Consider the following 22,421-nt stretch of genomic DNA (forward strand, 5'->3'; position numbering starts at 1 on the left):
CTTTTTCAAGTACATACACCTCTCCTCAGCAGCTGAACTGGAATGCGGACCCAGCTGTCTGGAAAGAACCACTCTGTTTGGAGAAATAGTCAATACAGGCTCTGAATCAAGGGTGTATCCTAAAACGTAAGGTAACTTGGGGAACAAGTTCTCCATCTCCCAGCTGAAATAAAGAAGCCTAGGGTGTCCAGGACAGTACAAAGTAAGAACAGGAGAGCAGCCTGGTCAAGGCAGATCAGGATTAGGGCGCAACAGAACTTTGCTAAACATCTGAGAACCTGTTTCGTTAACTTCTATAAAGTTAATTTTGCCCTTTGATTTTACCTGTTTATTACATTTCTTTCCTTTCCTTTGGAACCTGTAATAGGCTCCTTCCCAGGAACTTCCCCAGGGGCGTCCTGATGAAAGCATATTAGCAAAAGTGATCTGTGACGAGAGCCGCACTTGAGGTCTGCACATGGTAAATTATTCTAATTAAGATTGTAAAGAAACGAAGTGAGCCAGGCTGCTCCACAGATGCAAGAAGAAGACATCACAGGCGCAAGTCAGGGGTCGGGCAGGTGAACACATGAGTCGTCATTCTCAAAATCAGGAAGCGAGGCCTGCTCCTAGGCGGTGACAAAGTGTTCTCTCCTTTCAGAGTCAGACTCCTGACAAATGGGAATTTTAAAGATTTTATTTATTTTTTGACAGACAGAGATCACAAGTAGGCAGAGAGGCAGGCAGAGAGAGAGGAGGAAGCAGGCTCCCCGCTGAGCAGAGAGCCCGATGCGGGGCTCGATCCCAGGACCCTGAGATCATAACCTGAGCCAAAGGCAGAGGCTTTAACCCACTGAGCCACCCAGGCATCCCTGGGAATTTTAATATATTTTTTCCTGACTTCATAAGATGGTTGTGAAAATTGAAGGCAATGATCAGTGTAAAGGCCTTTTGAAAACTTAGAAGGTATTACGCAAATGTATGATTAAATGTATCTGTAGTGGAACCAATAATCAGTTTTTCAGTCAAGTCTGAGGAAAATTCTAAGTTTATCTCAGATTCAAAGGAACATATAATTTTTAGAAAAAAATTAAAATTTGACTTTATGACCTTGGCAATAATTCCATTTTAAATATTCAACAGGATACTTACAGTTTAGAATTGCTCTATAATGCATACATTTAAGCTATGACTAGTCAAACTATATTAAGAAGAATGGATGTATTTTTTTTCAAACGTAGGATGTAATGTTATATTAACTGAAATGTCCTCATTTGTTTCATTCAATGGACCAACTCAGTTCTAGGCACCACGATGCAGAGATAAATAATTCAGTCACTGTTCTTAGTCCCCTCAATCCTTATGTTAAACTGGGAGGAGACAAATACGTAGGTAAACAATAATCATTCTTAATGTTTGCTATACATCTCATGAATAAGTGAATAATCCCCATTACTTCCCAAGCTAATTTAGTGTCTAGGTTACTTCTGTGTATCTCCTGTTCATCTCCTTTGTGTCTGGCAATAACGGTATGAGCTACAAGACATAGGTTTATTAAATATATATTAAATATTATTATTTATAATGTTATATGTATTGTACATAATATATAAACACTAAATATATTAAACATGTATGTATATATTTTATTAGACAGAAACACAAAGCTCAGAATGGAGGACTTCAGCTAACGCTCTCAGAGCTAGCAAGGACAAGAAGCAGGGCTCAGCTCAAGGCTGTAGGACAAGAAGCTCCTAGAGTACCCGAGAGACTTAGCAAGAATGGGGGAGTCTTATCATCTAGCAAGGTGCTGGCCAGAGTGGTGGTAGTTTGTGGTAAAAATCTGCCACACTGCTTCCTTATTTAGTGTTCACATTCATTTATTAGATCAGAGTATGTATAATGTATCCTATAATTCTATGTAAATGGTTCCTAAGCATATCTTGTATTTCTCTCATACACTTGGCTTCTATTCTCTTATTCTTCTTATTCTATTCTTGAGGTTTTCATAATGATTATACGTCCATTTAGAATATGAAATCAAAGCCAAGTATTTTAAATTGCCTTCATCATCTGACACATTTGGATAGGCTTACGACATCTTCCAATTTTGTCCCTTCAAATCTCTCCTGATGTTCTAGGAGAAGGGCTATTTTATGCCATGTAACTGTAATTTCAAGCCTCATAAGACAAGCATAGAGGTCCTCATCGAAATTCAGACATGGTCATTTCGAATGCTGCTGTTCAAAATTTTTGTTAAAATTGTTGCTGTTAATAATTTTACATTGTTTTCTTACTACCAACGTGAGCATAGATATTTGGCGTCTTTAAAGCTAGATATAATGCATTGGACCACAGTGTAAACCCCAGGAATCAGAACTCTTCATACTTCAGTCACTCACTCACTGAATTAATGTTTATTGAACACCTACTGAAATTCTGCATATTGTCCTAGGCACAGGGGATACACAGTGAAAGAAGATTTTGTCCTTGGACTTTCAAGGGACTCAAAATCCAGGGCAAGAGACAGCTGCCTGGCCCATACAGCTGGACTGACCTCCCATCTGGGTGGAGCAGAGGGCAGTATGTTTGCTGAGTCTTAAAGGAGAGGTTGTGTTAATCTAGCCATGAACTTCTCACCTGACTCAGTTTTTCTTGATTTTCTTCTCCTTTGCACTATGGGAATAAATATATTATGACAGTTATACATAAAGAAATCCTTAAGGGGGAGGTGTGGGTGGTTCAGTGGGTTAAGCCTCTGCCTTCGGCTCAGGTCATGATCTCAGGGTCCTGGGATCGAGTCCTGCATCGGGCTCTCTGCTCAGCGGGGAGCCTGTTTCCCCTGCCCCCTCTGCCGCCTCTCTGCCTACTTGTGATCTCTCTCTCTGTCAAAAAAAAAAAAGAAATCCTTAAGAAAAAAAAATCTGCTTCTAAGTAAAGCAACAGATGGATTTTTATATACAGGAGCTCAATAGAACTCAATTTCCTTTCTTTTCCCTTATTTATTTAGTTTATGTTAAAATCTTATATATTTCTTCCATAACGGAACTTGAAATAAAAAATTTAACTATGCTTTCCTGGGTGTTATTTTGGAGTAAGTCTTAGTATCCTTTTATCTGAAATTTGTCACACCCAGCCCTGCTCCAAAGCTGCCTTCCATTAAAGTGTAGACTTTAGAGGCTTTTGCTCACGCACTCACCTCAGGGGTGGGGAAAAAAAAAGTGCATTATTTTTAATTTGACTCTAAAATTTTTAACATAAATTTAAATATTCATGAATCATATAATTCCAAAATGTAGATATCCACACTTAAAAATATAACTGTTAAACCACTCTTCTACATGTATCCAGTGGGCTCCAAATATCCCAGAAAATACATGGACAGGCTCTTCTGAGAGAGAAATTTGGATTATTCTTTCTTCTTCTTCTTCAAGTCACGTGTTAATTACACTATCCTTATAGAACCGATCACCTGTTAGTCTTCTGTACAACAACAAATTTATAAATTAGTTGAAATTTTAAAATTTCCTGTGATCATAAGGCTTCTATGAAAAGTTTTTCCGATTCCATTTATCTTTATAAATATTATTAATCTATAACTTATGAAAATAATATAAATATATTGCAAAATTTTCCAAATACTACTTTAAAAAAGTGAAACTTTATTGCAAAATTTTCCTTGATATAAAAGCTTTTTCTTAGTAGGAAAATTTTCATGACATTTAGAAAGACTACATTAAAAAAAGGAGGAAACATAGTCCCTCGAATCTGTGGTTCCTTGGAAACCTTGAGAAGTCTGTGAACACCTCCAGAGGAAAATGTAGCCCTGTGCTATTTTATTTGATTTTATTTTTTAAGATTTTATTTATTTATTTATTTGACAGAGTCACAAGTAGGCAGAGAGGGAGGCAGGGGGGGGGGAGCAGGATCCCTGCTGAGCAGAGCTTGATGTGGGGCTCCATCCCAGGACCCTGAGATCTTGACCTGAGCCAAAAGCAGAGGCTTTAACCCACTGAGCCACCCAGGCGTCCCAGCCCTGTGCTATTTTAAAATTCCCATTGTGGTTTTCTTCCCTGAGGATATCATTTTAAAGAGTGATTTTAAGTTGTCAAACATGAGCTGAGTTTTTCATAACTGATACAGTATTGTGGCCTGCCATTTTAATTCCATTTTAGTTTAAACTCCAAAGTTAATTATTTAAAAAAATAATCCATGTTTATTTTGATTTATCAATTTCTTATCACTGGTTCTGGCATCTCATTCTTTCCTTTTTGGTCTAATTTCCAAGATATAAATATAAGTCATTCCTTCTTTTTGGAAGAGGGGAGTCAGAGTGGAGAAGAGACCAGAATGCACTGAATTTTTGTTAGCAAATAATACATGAAGTAGAAGTGAGCAGTGCATAAGCTTCTCCCCAAAAAGACAGAGCCTGTTAATGATATAAAGCTTTGACATTCCTTAAAGGCATGTTTTTTTTTAAATTTTATTTATTTGACAGAGAGAGACACAGTGAGCGAGGGAACACAAGCAGGGGGAGTGGCAGAGGGAGAAGCAGGCTTCCTGCCGAGCAGGGAGCCCGACGTGGGGCTCGATCCCAGGACCCTGGAATCATGACCTGAGTCGAAGGCAGACGCTTAATGACTGAGCCACCCGGGTGCTCCTTAAAGCATGTTTTGCTGCATTTTCTGTGTTGTCCACGCGTAACAGCTCCTCTTTACCACACAGACATACATCCACGAGGGAGGAGTGAGTGTAAAACAAACCTATTTTCTTCTGTAGTTTTGGAGTAAGTCTAAGAATTGAGGGTAATGTGAGTATTTTTATTGACTAACGTTTGTCACCTGTAGTTTTCCAAAAGGATAACATTTGTTTCCTGTATGTCTTCCTACTTCTCTAAATTTCAGTTGCTCTCCAATTGCCCGGAAAGATGAAGCAGTAGAAATCTAAGTGTTAGAAAATCTGCTTTAAAGGAGGATAAGGTAAATTGTTCTTTCCCTAGGGGTTGGGCAAAGAAGGTTTAGAAAATTTATGTGTATTGCCTAACATAGCATCTTGATCCACAGTCAACCATCCCAGGTGATATATGATATTAGCCTCAGACTGTAGAAAAATAATAAAGGCAGAGGGATATAAACCTATTTTTTAAAACACTGAATGAAATACAATTCAGATTCTTTCTAACTTCGGAGCATAAGTCATATTATTTAAAATGCTTCATGCGTTGTTAAATACGCAAATCATCACAAATGATCCTAAAACATTGCCGTGCACCTCCTATTAAAGATCACCAGTAGCTAATACTTTTCCAGCTCAGAGGGCAGAAAAATTAAAGACCACGAGGTGCTAAGATGATCCGTATCACTATGGTTATGAACCTTGGAACTCAGAATGCACACCTGAAAATCAATTTCAAAGTTTCCAAGGAAACCAATGAAGCTATTTCAAGACAAGATGAATGTGATTTGCAAATCAAAACCCACTTAAGACTGGCGTCACAGCATTATGTCTTAATTGGTGCTTGCCACATTTTTTAAGAAAGCCAGGAAAAAAACAATCATATTCACGAACCCAGCAGCATGTGACAGCAGACTTCCGTTTTCTCCTCTGTCTGCTTTGTTGACAGATTTCCAATATAATGGAGAATATGCAAAAGAGGCCTTCATTATGGACTACGATTTTGTAAAACCGTAAAAAAAAAAAAAGAATAAGGGCATCAAAAAGCCCAGAAATCTGTGGGGATGTAAAAAAAAATGGGAAGAATGAAAACCACCGACTGTATACCCATTTATAACTGATGCTCTACTAGGCGTAAAAGGACATTTGACTTTGAGATCCCATTTTACGGATGAGGAAACTGATATTTAGAAAAGTGAAGTCACGGACATGAGGCCACAGCTACTAAGTGCTGAGTGAGGATATGAAGCGGCGCGTCTGATTCCAGAACTCTGGGTCTTCGGGGGCTCCTGGAGAAAGAATGGCAAGTCAAAGGCAAATGCGTTTAGGGTCTCCGAGGACATTCCAAGTCCTGAGCTGATGCATGTCCTAACTAACACGGGTCAGAGAGCGCTCATGCTGGAGGGGACAGTTCCCTTTTGGACCCTGCCCTTTCCCTCTCCTTGACCGTCGGCTGACGTGGATCAGAGACTGTCTCTCACCCGTCCTCATTCCTGCCACGGCAAGAGCTCAGTGCCTTGCACACCACCAAGTGCTCAGCGAGTACTGACTGAATTGCACTGACAGAATGGACCGTGTCAGGTGTGAGATAAAATTAACTGGTGAGAGGGGCGCCTGGGTGGCTCAGTGGGTTAAAGCCTCTGCCTTCGGCTCAGGTCATGATCCCAGGGTCCTGGGATCGAGCCCTGCATCAGGCGGTCTGCCCAGCAGGGAGCCTGCTTCCTCCTCTCTCTCTCTCCCTGCCTCTCTGCCTACTTGTGATCTCTGTCAAATAAATAAATAAAATTTAAAAAAAAAAAAAAAACTAACTGGTGAGAATGCCGGCTGGGGCTTTGAGCCTTCCACTTTGTATTTCCCAGTGTTCGTCGGACACCTGGCACGGCGCTGCTGCTTACTGAGTGACACAGACTTCAGCAGGGAAGACCTCTGTGTCTGCGTTCACTACAGTGAGTGGCTCGAGGCACAGAAATGCTCCACGGTGACCAGGTTCTCCAAGCCAGTGTCTACACAGTTTGCTCCAAGTTTGTGTTGGTCGTTTTGGAAAGATGTCGTGGAACTCTTCCCTTTGATACGTCCTTGTGTTTCTGTGAGTCCATGATTTGGACAAGACTTAACTTCCAATTACCCAGCAATTGCTATGTAGTATCTGGCGATTCCCTTCCCAGAATCTACTCCTGACACGTTTTACTATCAGGGGATTTCATCGGGTGGTTTGAAAAGGGGACTGGACTAGTCACGCAGGCAGAGGAATTCTTGCTCTTCCCTGTAAACTAAGCAGATGTATTGTTTTTCTTCCACTTGCAAAATATGTCTAAAACAGAAGCCTGTTTAAGAAGGGTTTGTAATAGCAACGGCAATAAGAGTCTGTGAGCCTTGCCCTTTGCATCCTGTGCAGGGAAACAGCCTGAGGAACTGCCCTGAAACCTGGCAAATGCACAGTGATCTGCGAGCACAATGTGTTGTCACCTTTACTGTAACTGCTGGGAACTGCCCAAGGCTGTACAAAGAAACCAGAAAGCAACAGCAGGAGTTGGGGCAGCCTTAGAAAAATACTTCTTGGCTTAAAGAGAAATTTCTTTAATAAGAACGTGCTACCTCGGACTTCGCATGAAAGCACAGACCAGGTCAATCACAGAAAATTCAGCTTACTGGAACGCGCTCCATTATGGTAGCAGAAACACAAAGACAGGGCCCATTTGGCGTACTTGGTGGCCTGAGGAAAGTTACAACCACTGAAGACTCTTCTTGAAAATCTCTACTGGTTGCTATGCGACACAGGGATTCAGCTCTCTTCCTACTTAACTCACTCCTTAGTATGTTCTAAATTTGGCCAATAATGAGGGGTGAGACCTTGGCCTGGCTAGTCCTGCCACTCTCTGGAACTCATCATGAAGAGAGAAGGATGGATTGGATCCTCTCTCAGGCTCCCTCCAGCTCTGACATTTTATGAAGGAGGAGGATGATTTGTGCCAATATTTGTATTCTGAAGATGCCACAAATGCTTCAGGTCTTTTTTTTTTTTTTTTTAAGATTTTATTTATTTATTTATTTTATTTATTTATTTGACAGACAGAGATCACAAGTAGGCAGAGAAGCAGGCAGAGAGAGAGGAGAGCCCGATACGGGGCTTGATCCCAGGACCCTGAGATCATGACCCGAGCCGAAAGCAGAGGCTTTAACCCACTGAGCCACCCAGGTGCCCCGCTTCAGGTCTTTTTAATGAATAATGAGCTCGTTCTCATTGTTATATGGGGTAAATGGATTGTTTTTAGGACAGAGATTGGTTTTTTTGCTTGTTTGTTTTGGCTAAACTAGTTCATGGTGACTATTTAATTTATAAAGTAGATTATAATATCAATACTATCCTTTAGGACTACAGTAACTAAAATACAGTATAACTTTTCTTTTTTATTAAGAGAGATGTATGAGAGTCCATCATCTCCACAAATTAGGAGATTACTGCAATTTGGTTGAATCAGTGAAGATTTTTAACTTTTTTCTAAAATTTTGTGTTTTAAAATTTTAATTGTCCCAGAGCATCTGTAATTTTCAGAGACGAGTGACATTCCTGTGGGTTTTAATGTTTTATCTTTCTTTCTAGATGCACCTATGATCGTGTTTCAGGGCACAAGAATGATAAAATGATAGCTTTGGGGAAAACATGTTGGAACATTAACATGTAAATTATGTTCTCATGTTTACGGTGAAATATATACAAAATTTAAAATCATGCAAGCCTTATTAGAATTCAGCTTGGATGCACTCTTACTTTGTTTCTTTACCCTTTTATCAAGGTCTGCCAACTGAGTGTGCCAGGTTACTCTCCATTTCCATTCTAGGCCACTTCCAAAGCTACAGGGAAATCAAGGAGAAAATAACCACCTCAAATTTTCCATGACACTGATGGTTGGACTTAGACACTCTCCAAAGGCCAGTGGACAGGGAGAACACATGGAAGAGAAACAAACAACTTTGCTTCCCATTTCTCTCAGAAGTTGATTCAGAGACTGTCCCATGATAAAATAGTAAAGGAACAAAATGAAATAAAAGCAGAAGCAAATAGACAGGAACAGCTTGCTCAGTAGTAATTTGTTCTTCCTTTTCCCTATAAAAAAATCTGCTCTCTGGTTTCTAGTCTAGCACGTCAGCAGCTTGGAAACTGTTATTCCCATCCATCCTCACAAAACTGAAAAAAGATGAACAGAGTCAAAACCAGCTGTTTCTCCCTACATCCATCAGGGAATGGAGACCAGACGGGGAATCACTGCCCCCAGGCTGGAAGGACGGACAGACACATACAGAGAATCACAACTCCCTGGAGCAGAAACCTCCCTGTGGGGTAGGAAAACTAAAACTAAGTGACTCACTGCTGGAGGCTCAAGTGTGAACAAGCTAGAGCATAAAAACTCCCGGGGGTGGGGGGCAGTGTTGGGGGAATATCACCCATTTGTGAGTATTACCACTGCCAGCCTCGCACAGTGAGGATCTCAGAAAATTCCCTCATGCTTCCAACAAGAGGAGGGAAACAGAAACCATCTGAAAATACACCCAGAACATTCTGTTCTTCTTCTTCTTCTTCTTCTTCTTCTTCTTTTTAATGTTATTTATTTATTTGATGGGGGGGGGGTGAGTGCGGAGCACAAGCATGGGGAGGGACAGGTAGAGGGAGAGGGGGAAGCAGGCTCCCTGCTGAGCAGGGAGCCCGATGCGGGGCTCGATCCCAGGACCCTGAGAACATGACCTGAGCCGAAGGCAGAGGCTTAACCCACTAAGCCACCCAGACACCCACATTCTGTTCTTCTTTTAACAAAGCTTTCCTCAGGGGCGACCATACTACGGTATCTGATAAACTGGGGTTATACCAGGGTCCAAACCACCTGGAGCAAGGGAACTATGGAAGGAAAGACTGCCAGCCTCGAATTCGTTACTCTGCAAGATTATCTTTCAAAAGTGAAAAAGAAATAGAGATTTTTCTCTATTTGATATATATATATATATATATATATATATATATGTCATATATAGATATTTGACATATATAGATATTTCTCTATGTGACAAATGAAAACTGAGGGAATTTGTTGTCAGTAGACTGGCCTGATAAGAAATGTTAACAGAAGTTCTTCAGAGAAAAGGAAAGTGATATAGGTTGAAACTCAGATCCAAAAAAGAAAGGAAAACTTTAAGAGAAGGAATCAATGACGGTAAAACAAAATGTTTCATATTTCTTATTCTTAGTTGATCTAAAAGATAATAATTTGTTCAAAATAGCAATAGCAAGGGTCTAGTCAGTGATTATAGCTTGGGAGTGACAGCAGTATTGTGTGACTGGGAGGAATAAGTGGGGTGTTCTCTCATGAGGTGCTTCTATTACTCATAAAGTGTCTAGTGTTCTCTGCAAGTGGTCTTAGATTGGTTGTAAATGAATATTTAAAACTCTAGGGAAATTTTTAAACAATTGTAAAGTGTAACAGGGGCACCTGGGTGGCTCAGTCTTTAAGAGTTGGCCTTTGGCTCAGGCTATGGTCTCGGGGTCCTGGGATGGGGTACCGCATTGGGCTCCCTACCTGGGGAGGGAGGGGAAATCCTGCTTCTCTCCCTCCCTCTGCCTGGATACTCCCCCTGCTGTGCACTCTCTGTCAAATAAATGAATAAATAAAATCTTGAAAAAAATAAAAAATAGTAATATAATTGATGTACTAAGAGAGATGAGAAAAGGAATCATATAAAATGCCCAATTAAAGTCAGAGAAGTTAGAAAATGAATAGAAGTCAAAAAAGGATATAAATAGAAAATAGTTACAAATGGGACAGATATTAATCCAACTATATTAATAATCACTTTAATGTGAATGTTGTAAATATGCCAATCAAATGATGAGGACTCTGAGAGTACTTGAGGCAAAACTGAGATACTTCAAGGAGAAAAAGGCAAGTACTATTATGATTAAAGACTTCGACATGCATCTATCTCTAGTTGACAGCTCCAGCGGCCAAAAAATTGGTAATGACAAGCTGAACAGAAGAGCTCCATCAATCAACTGGATCTAATTGACATTTATACAATACTCCATCCAACAACAGAAGAATGTACAATCTTCTCAGGTTCCCATGGGACATGTCGCACCAAAATAGACCATGTTCTAGGCCACAAGACACATTATAATAAATTAAAAAAAAAAAAATAGAAATCTTACAAAGCATGCTCTCAGACAACAATGAAATTAAACCAGAAATCAATAACAGAAAGATTGCTAGAAAGCCCTCAAATGCTTGCAATTAAACAACACACTGGTGGTGGGTATTATGGAGGGCACGTATTGCATGGAGCACTGGGTGTGGTGTATAAACAATGAATGCTGGAACACTGAAAAGAAATAAAATAAAATAAAATAAAATGGGAAAAAAACCACACTTATAAATAACATGTTGTTAAATGAATCTTGAAACATTAAAAAAATATTTTCACTGAAGGACAATAAAAATACAAGTTAACATAATCTTAAATGCAGTGAAAAGTGTGCTTAGAGGGAAATTTGTAACACTGAATGCATATATTTAAGAAAAGATCTGAAACCAATAAACTGAACTTCCAATATAGGAAATGAAAGAAAAAAAAAAGAAGAAGAACAAATTAAATTCAGAGCAAGCAGAAGAAAAGAACTACTAAAAAATTACAGCAGAAACCAATAAACTTGAACTTCCAATATAGGAAATGAAAGAAAAAAAAAAAAGAAGAAGAAGAACAAATTAAATTCAGAGCAAGCAGAAGAAAAGAACTACTAAAAAATTACAGCAGAAATCAATGAACTCAAAAACAGGAAACCAAAAAAGAAATTCAACAATATCAAAAGCTGGTTCTTTGAAGAGATCAATATTGATAAACCTCTAGTCAAGCTAATGAAAAAACAAAGAAGTCACAAATTATTAATGTAAGAAAAAATGGCAATCACTACATGGACATTGGACATGTAGATACATAGACTTTGAAAAGATAGTAAAAAAACATTAAAAACAACTCTAGTCTACAAGTTTGATAACCTACGTAAAATATACCAATTTTTAAAAGACACAATATACCAAAAGTCACACAAGAAGAAAAAGATAATCTGAATAGGCTTCTATCTATTAAACAAGTATCTATTAAACAATTATCTATCAATAATTGATAACCTACCAGAACAGAAAGTACCAAGCTAAGATGTTTTCACCAACTCCCCACAATTTCTTCAGAAAACAGAGGCAAAAGGAGTCATTCCTAACATTCTATAAGTTCAATACTAGCCAGTTAATGAAACCCATCATATCAATAGACTAACATATAAAAACTGTATGATCTTATCAACAAATGCCAACAAAGAATTTGACAAAATCTAGCACCCATTCACTAAACGCGGGCGCACACACACACACACACACACATACACACACACACACCAAAAGCTCTCGACAAACTAGGAATAGAAGGAAACTTCCTCAACTTAGTAAAGAACATCTACAAAAACCCTACAGCTAACATATAATACACACACACACACACACAAATGGAAATAGAAATCAAATATATAGTACCATTGATATTAACATACAAATGTAAATAGTGTGCTAAAAAAAAGAAAATACTTAGGTAAGAATTTAACAAAATGGGTACCAGATTTTTTCCAGTAATGTATCATTTATAAATAAATGATAACATACCATTTGACTAATAATGCAAAATATTATTATTTTGACTTCTAGCCAATATAAAATTATTTTTTTATATTTATTTTATTTTTAGTGGAAAAATTTTAAAGCATAGTGACACACTATATTATTAGTTTCAAGTGTATGAAATAATGAATCAAGTTTAAACATTATGTTATATTCACCACAAGTGTGGCTACCATCTATCACCATACAACACTATTAGAATACCACAGACCACTTCCCTATGCTGTACCTTTTGTTCTCATGACTTATTCATTCTACAACTAGAAACCTGTACCTCCCAGTGCTCAGCAATAAGAAAGAATGAGATCTTGCCATTGATGATAACATAGATGGACCTAGGGGCATTATGCTAAGTGAAACAAATGAGATAGAGTGAGACAAATGCCAGACCTTTACTAAAAACAGTACACAATGCTGATGAAAAATGCTGGAGAAAGAACTAAATATGGAGAGATAACCCATGTTCGTGGATAGGAAGACTCAATATTGTCAAGATGTCAATCCTTCTCAGCTTGATCTGTAATCCCAGTCAAATCCCAGCAGGTTAGTTTTGTGGATAACAAAAGACTGATTCTTAAGTTTATATAAAAAGCAAAGATGCAGAATATGTAACATAATACTGAAGGATAAGTATCAGGTTGGGGGACTGATGATACCCAATTTCAAAACCTATTATAAAGCTACAGTTATCAACACCCTATGACGTTGGTGAGGGAATAGACAATGTATCAATGGAACAGAACAGAAAGCCAGAAATAGACCCACACAAATACAGCCAAATACTGTTATTTGACAAACGAGCAAAGGCAATTCAATGGAGGAGGGATAGTCTTTTCAATAAATGGTGTTGGAACAGCTGGACATCCACTTGCAAAAGAAAATAAAAATGAAACTTGATTCAGCCCTTACAACTTTCACAAGTTTTACCTCAAAATGAGTCATAAACCTAAATGTAAAAGACAAAACTATAAAATTCCTTAAATAGAGCATAGGAGAAAATCTAGGTGACCGTGGGTTTGGCGATGACTTTTTAAGATAAAAACCAAAGCACAGTCTATGAAAGAAAAAAAATTAATAAGTTGGCCTTCATTACAATTTAAAACTTATTTGTAAAAGACACCACTCACAGAATGAAAACAGAAGCTGCACACGAAGAGAAAACCTTTGCAAAACATATCTGATGAGGGGCTGATATTCACAACACACTAAGAATTCTTAAAACTTCCAGTAAGAAAATAACAACCCAACTAAAAGGTGAGCAAAAATCTGGACAGTCACCTCAGCAAAAAAGATGGACACTTGGCACATACGCATATGAAAAAATATTCAACATAGTGTTACTGGGGAATTAAAAATTACAACAATGAGACACCACATCTACTGGAATGGCTCAAATTCAAAATACTATAGCAATAAATACTGGCCAGGAGCTCTCATTCATTGCTGGTCGGCATGCAAAATGGTACAACCACTATGGAAATCTTTTTGACTCTATTTCACAAAACTAAACATAATCTTACCATATAATCCAGTAATAACTCTCCCAAAGATTTCTCTGAATGAGTTGAAAACTAATGCCCACACAAAAACTGAATACTAGTGTTTACAGCGGCTTTATTCGTAATTACCAAATGTGGAAGCAGCCAAGATGTTCTTGAGCTGGCAAACGGATAAACAGGCTGGTATAGTCATACAATGGACTATTATTGCATGATTAAAAAGCAGTGAGCTGTCCGATTATGCACGGACGTGGAGGAATCAAAGTATGTTACTGAGTGTCAGAAGAAGTCTGAGAAGGCTGCCTACCGGATGATCCCAATTATATGACATTCTGGAAAAGAAAAAACTATGGATATGGGAAGATGTACAGTGGTTGCCTGGGGTTGAGGAAGGAAAATGGAGGGATGGATACGTAGAGCACAGGGAATTTTTAGGGTACTCAAACTATTTTGTAGGACACAGTAATGGTGGATACATGTGATTACATTTGTAATACATTTGTCAAAACTCCGAGAGTGTACGATACAAAGATTAAACGCTAACATAAACTATGGGCGTTAGTTAATAATAATGCATCAGTATGGGTTCATCAATAGTAACGAATGCACCACTCTAATGTAAGGTATTAATAATAAAGCAGCATGTGAGTAGGACTGAGGTGGCTTATGGAACTGCACATTCTGTTTAATTATTTTATGCCACTCCAAACACTAGATATTTAAAAAAAAAAAATCTCTTCTCTAACTAACAGCCACTAACATCTGGCCTCAAAAATAGATATACCAGGATAGATTCGTAAAAAGTGAATGATAGAGACTTTGGGAGTTCTACGGAGGACTGTGAAGTAGAATTGTAGAGGCTCTTAAATTAAAGCTCTTATAAAATAAACAACATATAAATTTAAGTTCCCAAAAGAATGAAGATGAAGCACCTCCCTTTCCCCTCTACAATTTCATTAATGGGAACGGATTGATTGGAAAGCTTTGCAATGTTTTAGGTCAAAAACTAAACAATGCCTACTTTTAGAAAAGTGAAGATCTCTCATTTTCCCCAGCATCTTGGATTCTCCATTTTTAAATATTCAATATACAATAATTTAAGGCACTGTTATTTCGCCAGTCACCCAACATTTAAGACACAGTTCTGAAGCCGTATATACTATTTGGTTTTGCTTTTGTGTTGACTTCACAGTTCTTTTAAATTGGTTCATTGTGTATTTGATCTCTCTGATTAATTATACATTCCTCCCCAAAACCCAGAACTTTTGATATAGCAATCTTTCTATCAAAGGTATCCGAGCAACTTAAAATCTGTCCCTGAAGGAAAAATTACTCTTTATATCGAAACTGCTGTGATCATTTTCATCAGCAAAGAATTAATTGCTGTGATTGGCCAACTAGAACACTTTCTTCTGCTGGCCTCTTATTGTTTCTATGAAAAGTGTATGAATTCTCCGTTTCTTTTTAATATTATTTTAGCATGGTTTTGAGAAGCGGCATTTAGTGTGTCTAGTTCTTAAGGGGTGAGGATCAAAAAGTACACTCTCTCTTCATAGGCCTGAAAATCTTCACATCATCCTGGAAGAAAGACAGACCTTTGGTTGGATATTTTCTGAGGCACAAATCATCGTCCTACAACCAAAAGCGAAGTTCTCAGTAATTTCCATTGTCAAAAGGTCTGTCTGCCACTGTCATGTGTTGGTCTCAGTTGTATTACCCCTAGGATGACATGACTGAGGTACATCCCTAGGGGACAGAAGGGAAGGGAGTGCCAAAAAGACCCTTAGCAATCAGGAAAAAAAAAAATACTTAAATATAATATTAGAAGAATAAAAATTAGTGCAAACAAATCTTGAACAAAATACAGAAATACTAAATAAGAAAGGCTCCAAGAGAGCTGGGATTTGGTGGGTGAGTCATCCAACTAGAGTCAGCTCCTGTCTTTACTGGAAATCCTGATTACTTGGGGTTCTAGTCCTTTTTGAACACTGGAGACTCCGCCCTCGAAAGGGGACTGTCTAAAGGCACTGGATGTGCGCTCCTTTATGGGAACCTCAGGGTGCGATGTGTGTGCCTAGAGACGGCAGTAAAAATCCCGTCATGGCTTCTGTTTCAGTTCGCAACACTGCTGCTTTGTCTACTTCTCAGAACAGTTCTCCCGAGCTACTCTGTGCCATGTCCTCCTGCCCTCACTGCGAGGCCTTTGTGCTGGGTCCTTCTTGATGCAGGCCTGCTTGCAGAAGTCCATTCCTGTCTCCATTTTAACTGTCTTGGACTGGAATGCTTTTTGTACTTGGGTGAAAAATACCACAAAATCTCCCCTAACTTGATCTTCAGAGAATGGTGTTCCTAGCTATGCAGCCCTGCAGTCCACACTGGCTTGTCTGGGCACGAAACGTGATCAATGTATTCTATTTTCCTATGAGACCAAGGTAAGCATGGAAAAGTGTTTCTCCATGTAAAGTGACCTGTAATGTTTATGTTCTGCAGAACCTCCTTGGTAAGTTCAGCCTGGTGATGGAAACAGAGCCTGGGATCCTAATACAGGCAAAGAAAACATGCTTTAAGCTAAGTGCTTTAAGCATAAAACTCTTGCCAGCCCTCAGGTCGTCTTAGAAAAGACAGTCTAAGTAATCACTGTGTTTTGGCTCCACAGCCCAGCGGCATCAATATCATCTTTATAAACGGGATCCCCATTTCCTACGAGTGTTCTTTAAACACATGGTGGCAGGGAAATCAAAGCTGGGTCATTTGTCTTGCTGCTGTGACTTACGTGTGCCTGAGGAGAAAAATGGAAGAAGATGCAGCATCATCGCCTCCAAGAGTGGTTCGGATCCGAGATCATCATCGTGTCCTTCCCGCCTCTTTCCCCCCATGATCTCCTACTGAATAACTACTTATTCTTCACTTGTATATAATCCAAGCAACCTGGACACAAGCTGGTGTATGTTCATTCAGGACCAAAAAACCCCGAATGTAATAATTCAAGGCTACATCTATGGTTAGTTAACAAATTTCAGGCACTCCAGCTGTGGGTATGAAATAGAAGACGACTCTCTCTCTGACATGGACACGGCAGGAGTTAATGGGAAACCGAATGACACTGATCACTGTGAGATGACTGGCTTGGAGGGATATTCTGGAACTGATCTGCTGTTAGGCCACGCCATCTCCTCAGGCTTAGCGCTAGACCATCAATCTACTGTGAAATGAAACATGAGCTGTTATTGGGAACACTAACATATTTGTGGAAAACACGAAAGATATGCGGAGAAAACGTGGAGAAGGAGAATTTGCTTTTCTGCAAGGAGCAGAGGCAATATACAGGCAATAACGACGAGGGGCACAAAACAGTTCCGATTTACTGAATATGAGAGAAGCGATTCCGGCTCCCTCAGGCATATTAATTTGGATTATTTAGACAACTGAAGGAAGTCAGTATTATTATTTCTGCTTGAAAGATGAGCAGACTCGGTCTCAGAAATGGTACAGGTCTCAGCCAAAGTCACACAGTTGGCGTGAGGCTGCGAAAGCATTGGAGGTCGGATCCGTCTGGCCTGCCAGCATGTGGGTCTGTCTCTATGGCCTCCTTCTCAGCCGTCCCACTGTTTCCTCCACTAGAATTCCATACTTTTTAGTGAGACAACTCTCAGGCAATATCCCAGGTTGGGCAAAATCTCCACAAAGTTCTCCAGCTCAGACCCCATACACCAGCAGCTAAAACATCTAAAAACACCTTCTTTCTCTAAGGGCCTCAGTTTTGAAGAACGTGTGCCATGAATGAATAAATCAGCATTCTCACTGCTGGAATCAACTATTCTATTAATTTAGAAATATTCTGGTTTTTTGGTTGTTTTCCATGTTACTTTGAATCTTTGATTGGTACCTGGTCAATCTTGCATGAACTAGGAAACTCAAGTTTCTGAGATGACGAAAATGAAGGAGTGCTCCATTGGTTTTCAAGGATTTTTCTACAGTCTTCTTACAAGCATGTCTGTCCAAGAGCAATGCTAAAGAAAGCCAGACCACTACAAAGCTTCTCACTGCCCTCGCTCATGCCGGCCCTCTGCCTCAAATGCGTTCCCTGCATTGTCTCCTGACAAATCTCCCCTCCTCCTTTAAAATCCAATTTTTTTTTTTTTTTTTTTTTTTTTTTTTTGTCAGAGAGAGAGAGGGAGAAAGCAAGCACAGGTAGACAGAGTGGTAGGCAGAGGCAGAGGGAGAAGCAGGCTTCCTGCCGAGCAAGGAGCCTGATGTGGGACTCGATCCCAGGACGCCGGGATCATGACCTGAGCCGAAGGCAGCCGCTTAACCAACTGAGCCACCCAGGCGTCCCTAAAATCCAATTTAAATGACTCTCAGCTCTTCTGTGAAATCAGCCTGTGATGTCCGGAGTAAGGCCAGTCCCCATGACCTTAAACTTGTACCTAATTTTGCAGACCCCCTGTTACAGTCACTCAGCACTCTATAGGAACTCCTTCTGTATCATTCATTCTTCTCATCTAGCCTATGAGTTTCCCAACCATGTGGAGTCAGAGTCACCTTGTTACTCCAGTACCCGCAAACAGCACTTGACATAGGAAAAAGTCCTCAATAAATATTCGCAGAAATGACATTTTAAAACCATTCAGTCTTACCCTTGAGGAAAATGTGAAAAGATGGGTACTTGTTAGGGGCCTATTTCCTTGAAAGGCTTAACTAAAATCATGGTTGTTGAAAGAAGTTCATTCTAATTTCACTAAACGTGATTTATTATAGTTAAGCTTCCTCTTGTATCCTTCCTTTTCCTTGCCTCTCCATGTTTAACATACCTTCTGCTTATAGAATCAGAGGGTGCCTAAAATAACAGTGAGAAACATGGAGCCCCAGAAAGCCAAGGGATTTACCACAAATCACAAAGCTAAGTGAGAGAGGAAAGTTGAACACTCTGGAATTCTGAGCCCCCTTGTTACTCTTTCTAGTGGACCAAGATGCTATGGAAATAATAAAAACTTTCTAAGGTTGCTTATTGCTCTTTAACCTATTCAGAAGAAACTTACTTACTTTCTTTCTTTCTTTTTTTTTTTTTTTTTAATAATTTCATGGGGGCACTAAACCCTGGAAAAATTTGCCACCAGGTTTGTGACTAACCCTTTCCAAACAAAGCCATCCACAAATTTAATGTTATAAATATTGGTCCCATACCAATAGCTCTGGTTTTCTTTTCTCTGTTACAAAGCCATAAAATGTGAGCACGTGTTCATCTATATATAGTAGCTGTTGTAATAAAATGAGATATTGCACTGACCATAGTCCGTGTTTTCCGGCTCCCAGCAATTTGATGGCCAAAAATAGGGTGTCTGTGGAATAAAAAGAAATGGAACCCAGGTTAAATACACACGAAATTGGTCAAGTTCTTGGTTTTTGAGTTGCATTCTTCTTCAGCAATTACCCAGAATGGTTTGCAGATAATGCATGTTTAGTAATCCAGGAAAAGCGCCCAAAGAGGCATTGTGTAAGGCTTTTCTTCCCCATTTACTTTGCTGAACAATTGTTCAGTCTTCAAATGTGTATAGTACCAGGAGGTACTTAAAATTACGGTCATACATTTGCTGCAGTTTTATGTCAGGTGACATAAAGGTAAAAGGTCTGATTGCATCATTCAAAAAAAAAGTGTTAACCCACAAAGACTAAAAGCAGGCTATTAAATTCAGCAAGACTCAGGATGAAATATATTTAAACATCACAAATATTTCAAGTACTTCATTATTGCCTTCAGAAGATCAATGCTCAACCACCAAAATTTTCCCTAAAATCTGGCAATCATTTGTCTGGCTTTGTTAATTATATAAGGCAGTTCTCAACATTACCCAACTAGACTTAAACAAATTTCCTTCTTTAAAAAAAAAAAATTTCTCCATAAAAACAATTATTGCTTTAAATTCTTAAACTGCAGAAACCAGAGGTGACTTTTCAAAAACAAATTTTACTTGATTTTAATTGTTTCAATTTAATCAATTTTAGTTGATTAATGTGATTAATGATCGAAAGAAATCTCATTCTGTGAAATTCTAGAAACGACCAGCAGAACTACAAAGAAATTGATCAGGAAAACCTGTATCATCAACATTTTGTATTTTCTCATAGGGGTTTTCTAGGCCCACAAGATGGACACACGAGGTTCCAGACCAGGAGGAAAATGGACGACCACCTGTCTACTCTTTCAAACTTTGATGATGACTGTAGGACTCAATGAAACAAGTCACTGCAGATGTCAAACTTGTGGGCTTAATCATATTTATTAGTCACTTATATCAGCTACCCGTGTGTAATGAGCATAGCCAAAGAGATCTCTGAGTAACTGTTGGATAACTCTCCCACCGGAAGAGGGATATTCAAGGAGGAAAGGATAACTGGGGAGAACCATTTGACTCTCTGAGGGAAAGCTTTTTCAAACTGCTTGGGACTCCCAGGGATTTTGATTTACCCTCTACTCCTTCTTGGGAATTGCTGCAGGATAATGAAGAAATCTGCTGATGTTACACATGTGAACAAAATGACAACAAGAATTTAGGTGGGGTGGGGAGAGTTGGAGCACTGGACAAAGGAAGACATCAAGGATTTCTATGACACCATCTCCATGTGATTCAAGAGCTTTGAGGGTAAAATTGGGTCAGGATCTATGGGAACCACAGGAGACAAAGTTAGTCTTTTGGGCCGCTAGTCTATGAGGTACTTTTCAAAAGCATTTTTCCCTTTATTTTGTGAGGGGGTGTGTGTGTGTGTGTGTGTACATGTATCGAATTTTTAAAATATCTATGCTAGTCAGACTGGTCAGACACATACTTCTTTCTCAAAGCCATGAGGAATGTTCTTAGCTGCATTCTTCTAATTTTTCTTTATTCTTCTATCATTTACTTTAGTGAGGGCTTCCTGACTAAAATAAAAGAATGAAGCTATTTTATGCTGTGATATTATGTGGAAGTGCCATAAAACCAACATTCGCAACAAATATTGCAAGATTTTTTCTAGAAAAAGTATTTTAATTTCTAGTAAAAAAGAATTTAAGTGACAAATGCTTATCGTGTGTTGAAATTTAAAAATTTACTTTTATTTTTATTTTCTAAATTTTTAAAAAGATTTTATGTATTTATTTGAGAGAGAGAATGAGAGAGAGCACACGAGGTGGGGAGGGCAGAGGGAAAAGCAGACTCCCCTTGCTGAGCAGGGAGCCCGATGTGGGACTTGATCCCAGAACTCCAGGATTATGATCTGAGCCGAAGGCAGTCGTTTAACCAACTGAGCCACCCAGGGGCCCTAAAAATTTACTTTTAAAGTTCAAGTAGACTCCAGGATGTTTTAATGTCCGAGCTTCTCTTTTCTTTTCACAGTTGACTTCTTTAGCTATGATAAAACTGATCTAGCCATTACTTAATAACCTTTGCACGTATGCTAATGTAATGAAAGTCATGAAGGGGCCTGGAGAATCATGTCAGATCTCAATTCCAGCTAGCGAAAAGAGGATAATTAGACAATTGCAAGTTTACAATAAATACAGAAATCACAAGATTAAAAATGTGCTGAGAAATTGAGACAAATTTACATACTGTGGCATATCAATGAAATTAAATGAAGAGTTCTGTTTGTCTCAAACTCGTGCCCTGAAGCTTCTTCAGATTCCTAATGATGGTTAGCATCTCAGTCATTCACGGGAGGAACAGTAAACATGATAGTGCAAGCTTCCCATTTTAATTCGTGGTTTTTAAAAATCCTCCCAGGGAGCTGAATTTCAGCTCAACGTAATAAAGAACATTCAGCTGCTTGGAACCGACACAAAAATGGAAGTGGGCACCTTGGACAACAATAATGTGTTTTCCATTATTAGGGCTATTCAAATATAAACTGATTAATGCCTTCACAGACAGGAAGGCAGAATTCAATTATCCCTGACTTGTCTGGAGTGTCCTTTGTTTGTTTTTTAAATCTCGCTTTTAAGATCTTATGTTTATTAGATTTACAAATACAGCATATTTAGGGCCTATTTAAAATGTAAATAGATCATTAAGATATTTAACATTTAATATTTAACATTAATTAATGTAATTTGAAAGACTATTTATCATCTACCTACGCACACTGAAAACTTGTTAAACTTCTGCCTATACCACTTGCACTCATTCCCTTGTCTTGTTCTAAAGCTCTTTAAGAACAGTCTCTACTTTCTCCAGAATACAGAGTGGCCCATTCCAACCCTGCACATTTTTGACCCATGACCATGACTAAGCCATGTAAACTTTATCTGCCTACAGATTTCAGTCTGGGGACGACAAGAGCAGAGTTAAAGGTTGCAGATTAGGTTAACTCAAAACATCATCACAAACATTGGGTCAATGTCTGAGCTAGTTTAAGGAAAAAAAAATTCTTTCAAAGATTTAATTTATTTATTGGTCAGAGAGAGAAAGAGGACAAGCAGAGAGAACAGCAAGCAGAGGCAGAAGCAAGCTCCCTGCTGAGCAAGGAGCCCGATGCGGGACTTGATCCCAGGACCCTGGGATCATGACCTGAGCCAAAGACAGAT

The 22,421-nt window shown here is 38.9% G+C and overlaps 1 protein-coding gene across 3 annotated transcripts in view; it reads right to left on the bottom strand.

Moving 5' to 3' along the window:
• Positions 1-22,421, bottom strand: part of RGS7 (regulator of G protein signaling 7) — a 523,389-nt gene that overhangs the window by 105,436 nt on the left and 395,532 nt on the right. For all 3 annotated transcript variants that reach the window (XM_047705283.1, XM_047705281.1, XM_047705282.1), the window contains one exon: positions 19,152-19,203. In XM_047705283.1, the coding sequence (XP_047561239.1) occupies positions 19,152-19,203 (52 nt within the window). The remainder of the gene's footprint in view (positions 1-19,151; positions 19,204-22,421) is intronic.

Source organism: Lutra lutra, chromosome 15 (genome assembly GCF_902655055.1).
Source record: "Lutra lutra chromosome 15, mLutLut1.2, whole genome shotgun sequence".
In the NCBI taxonomy this organism is placed as follows: domain Eukaryota; kingdom Metazoa; phylum Chordata; class Mammalia; order Carnivora; family Mustelidae; genus Lutra; species Lutra lutra.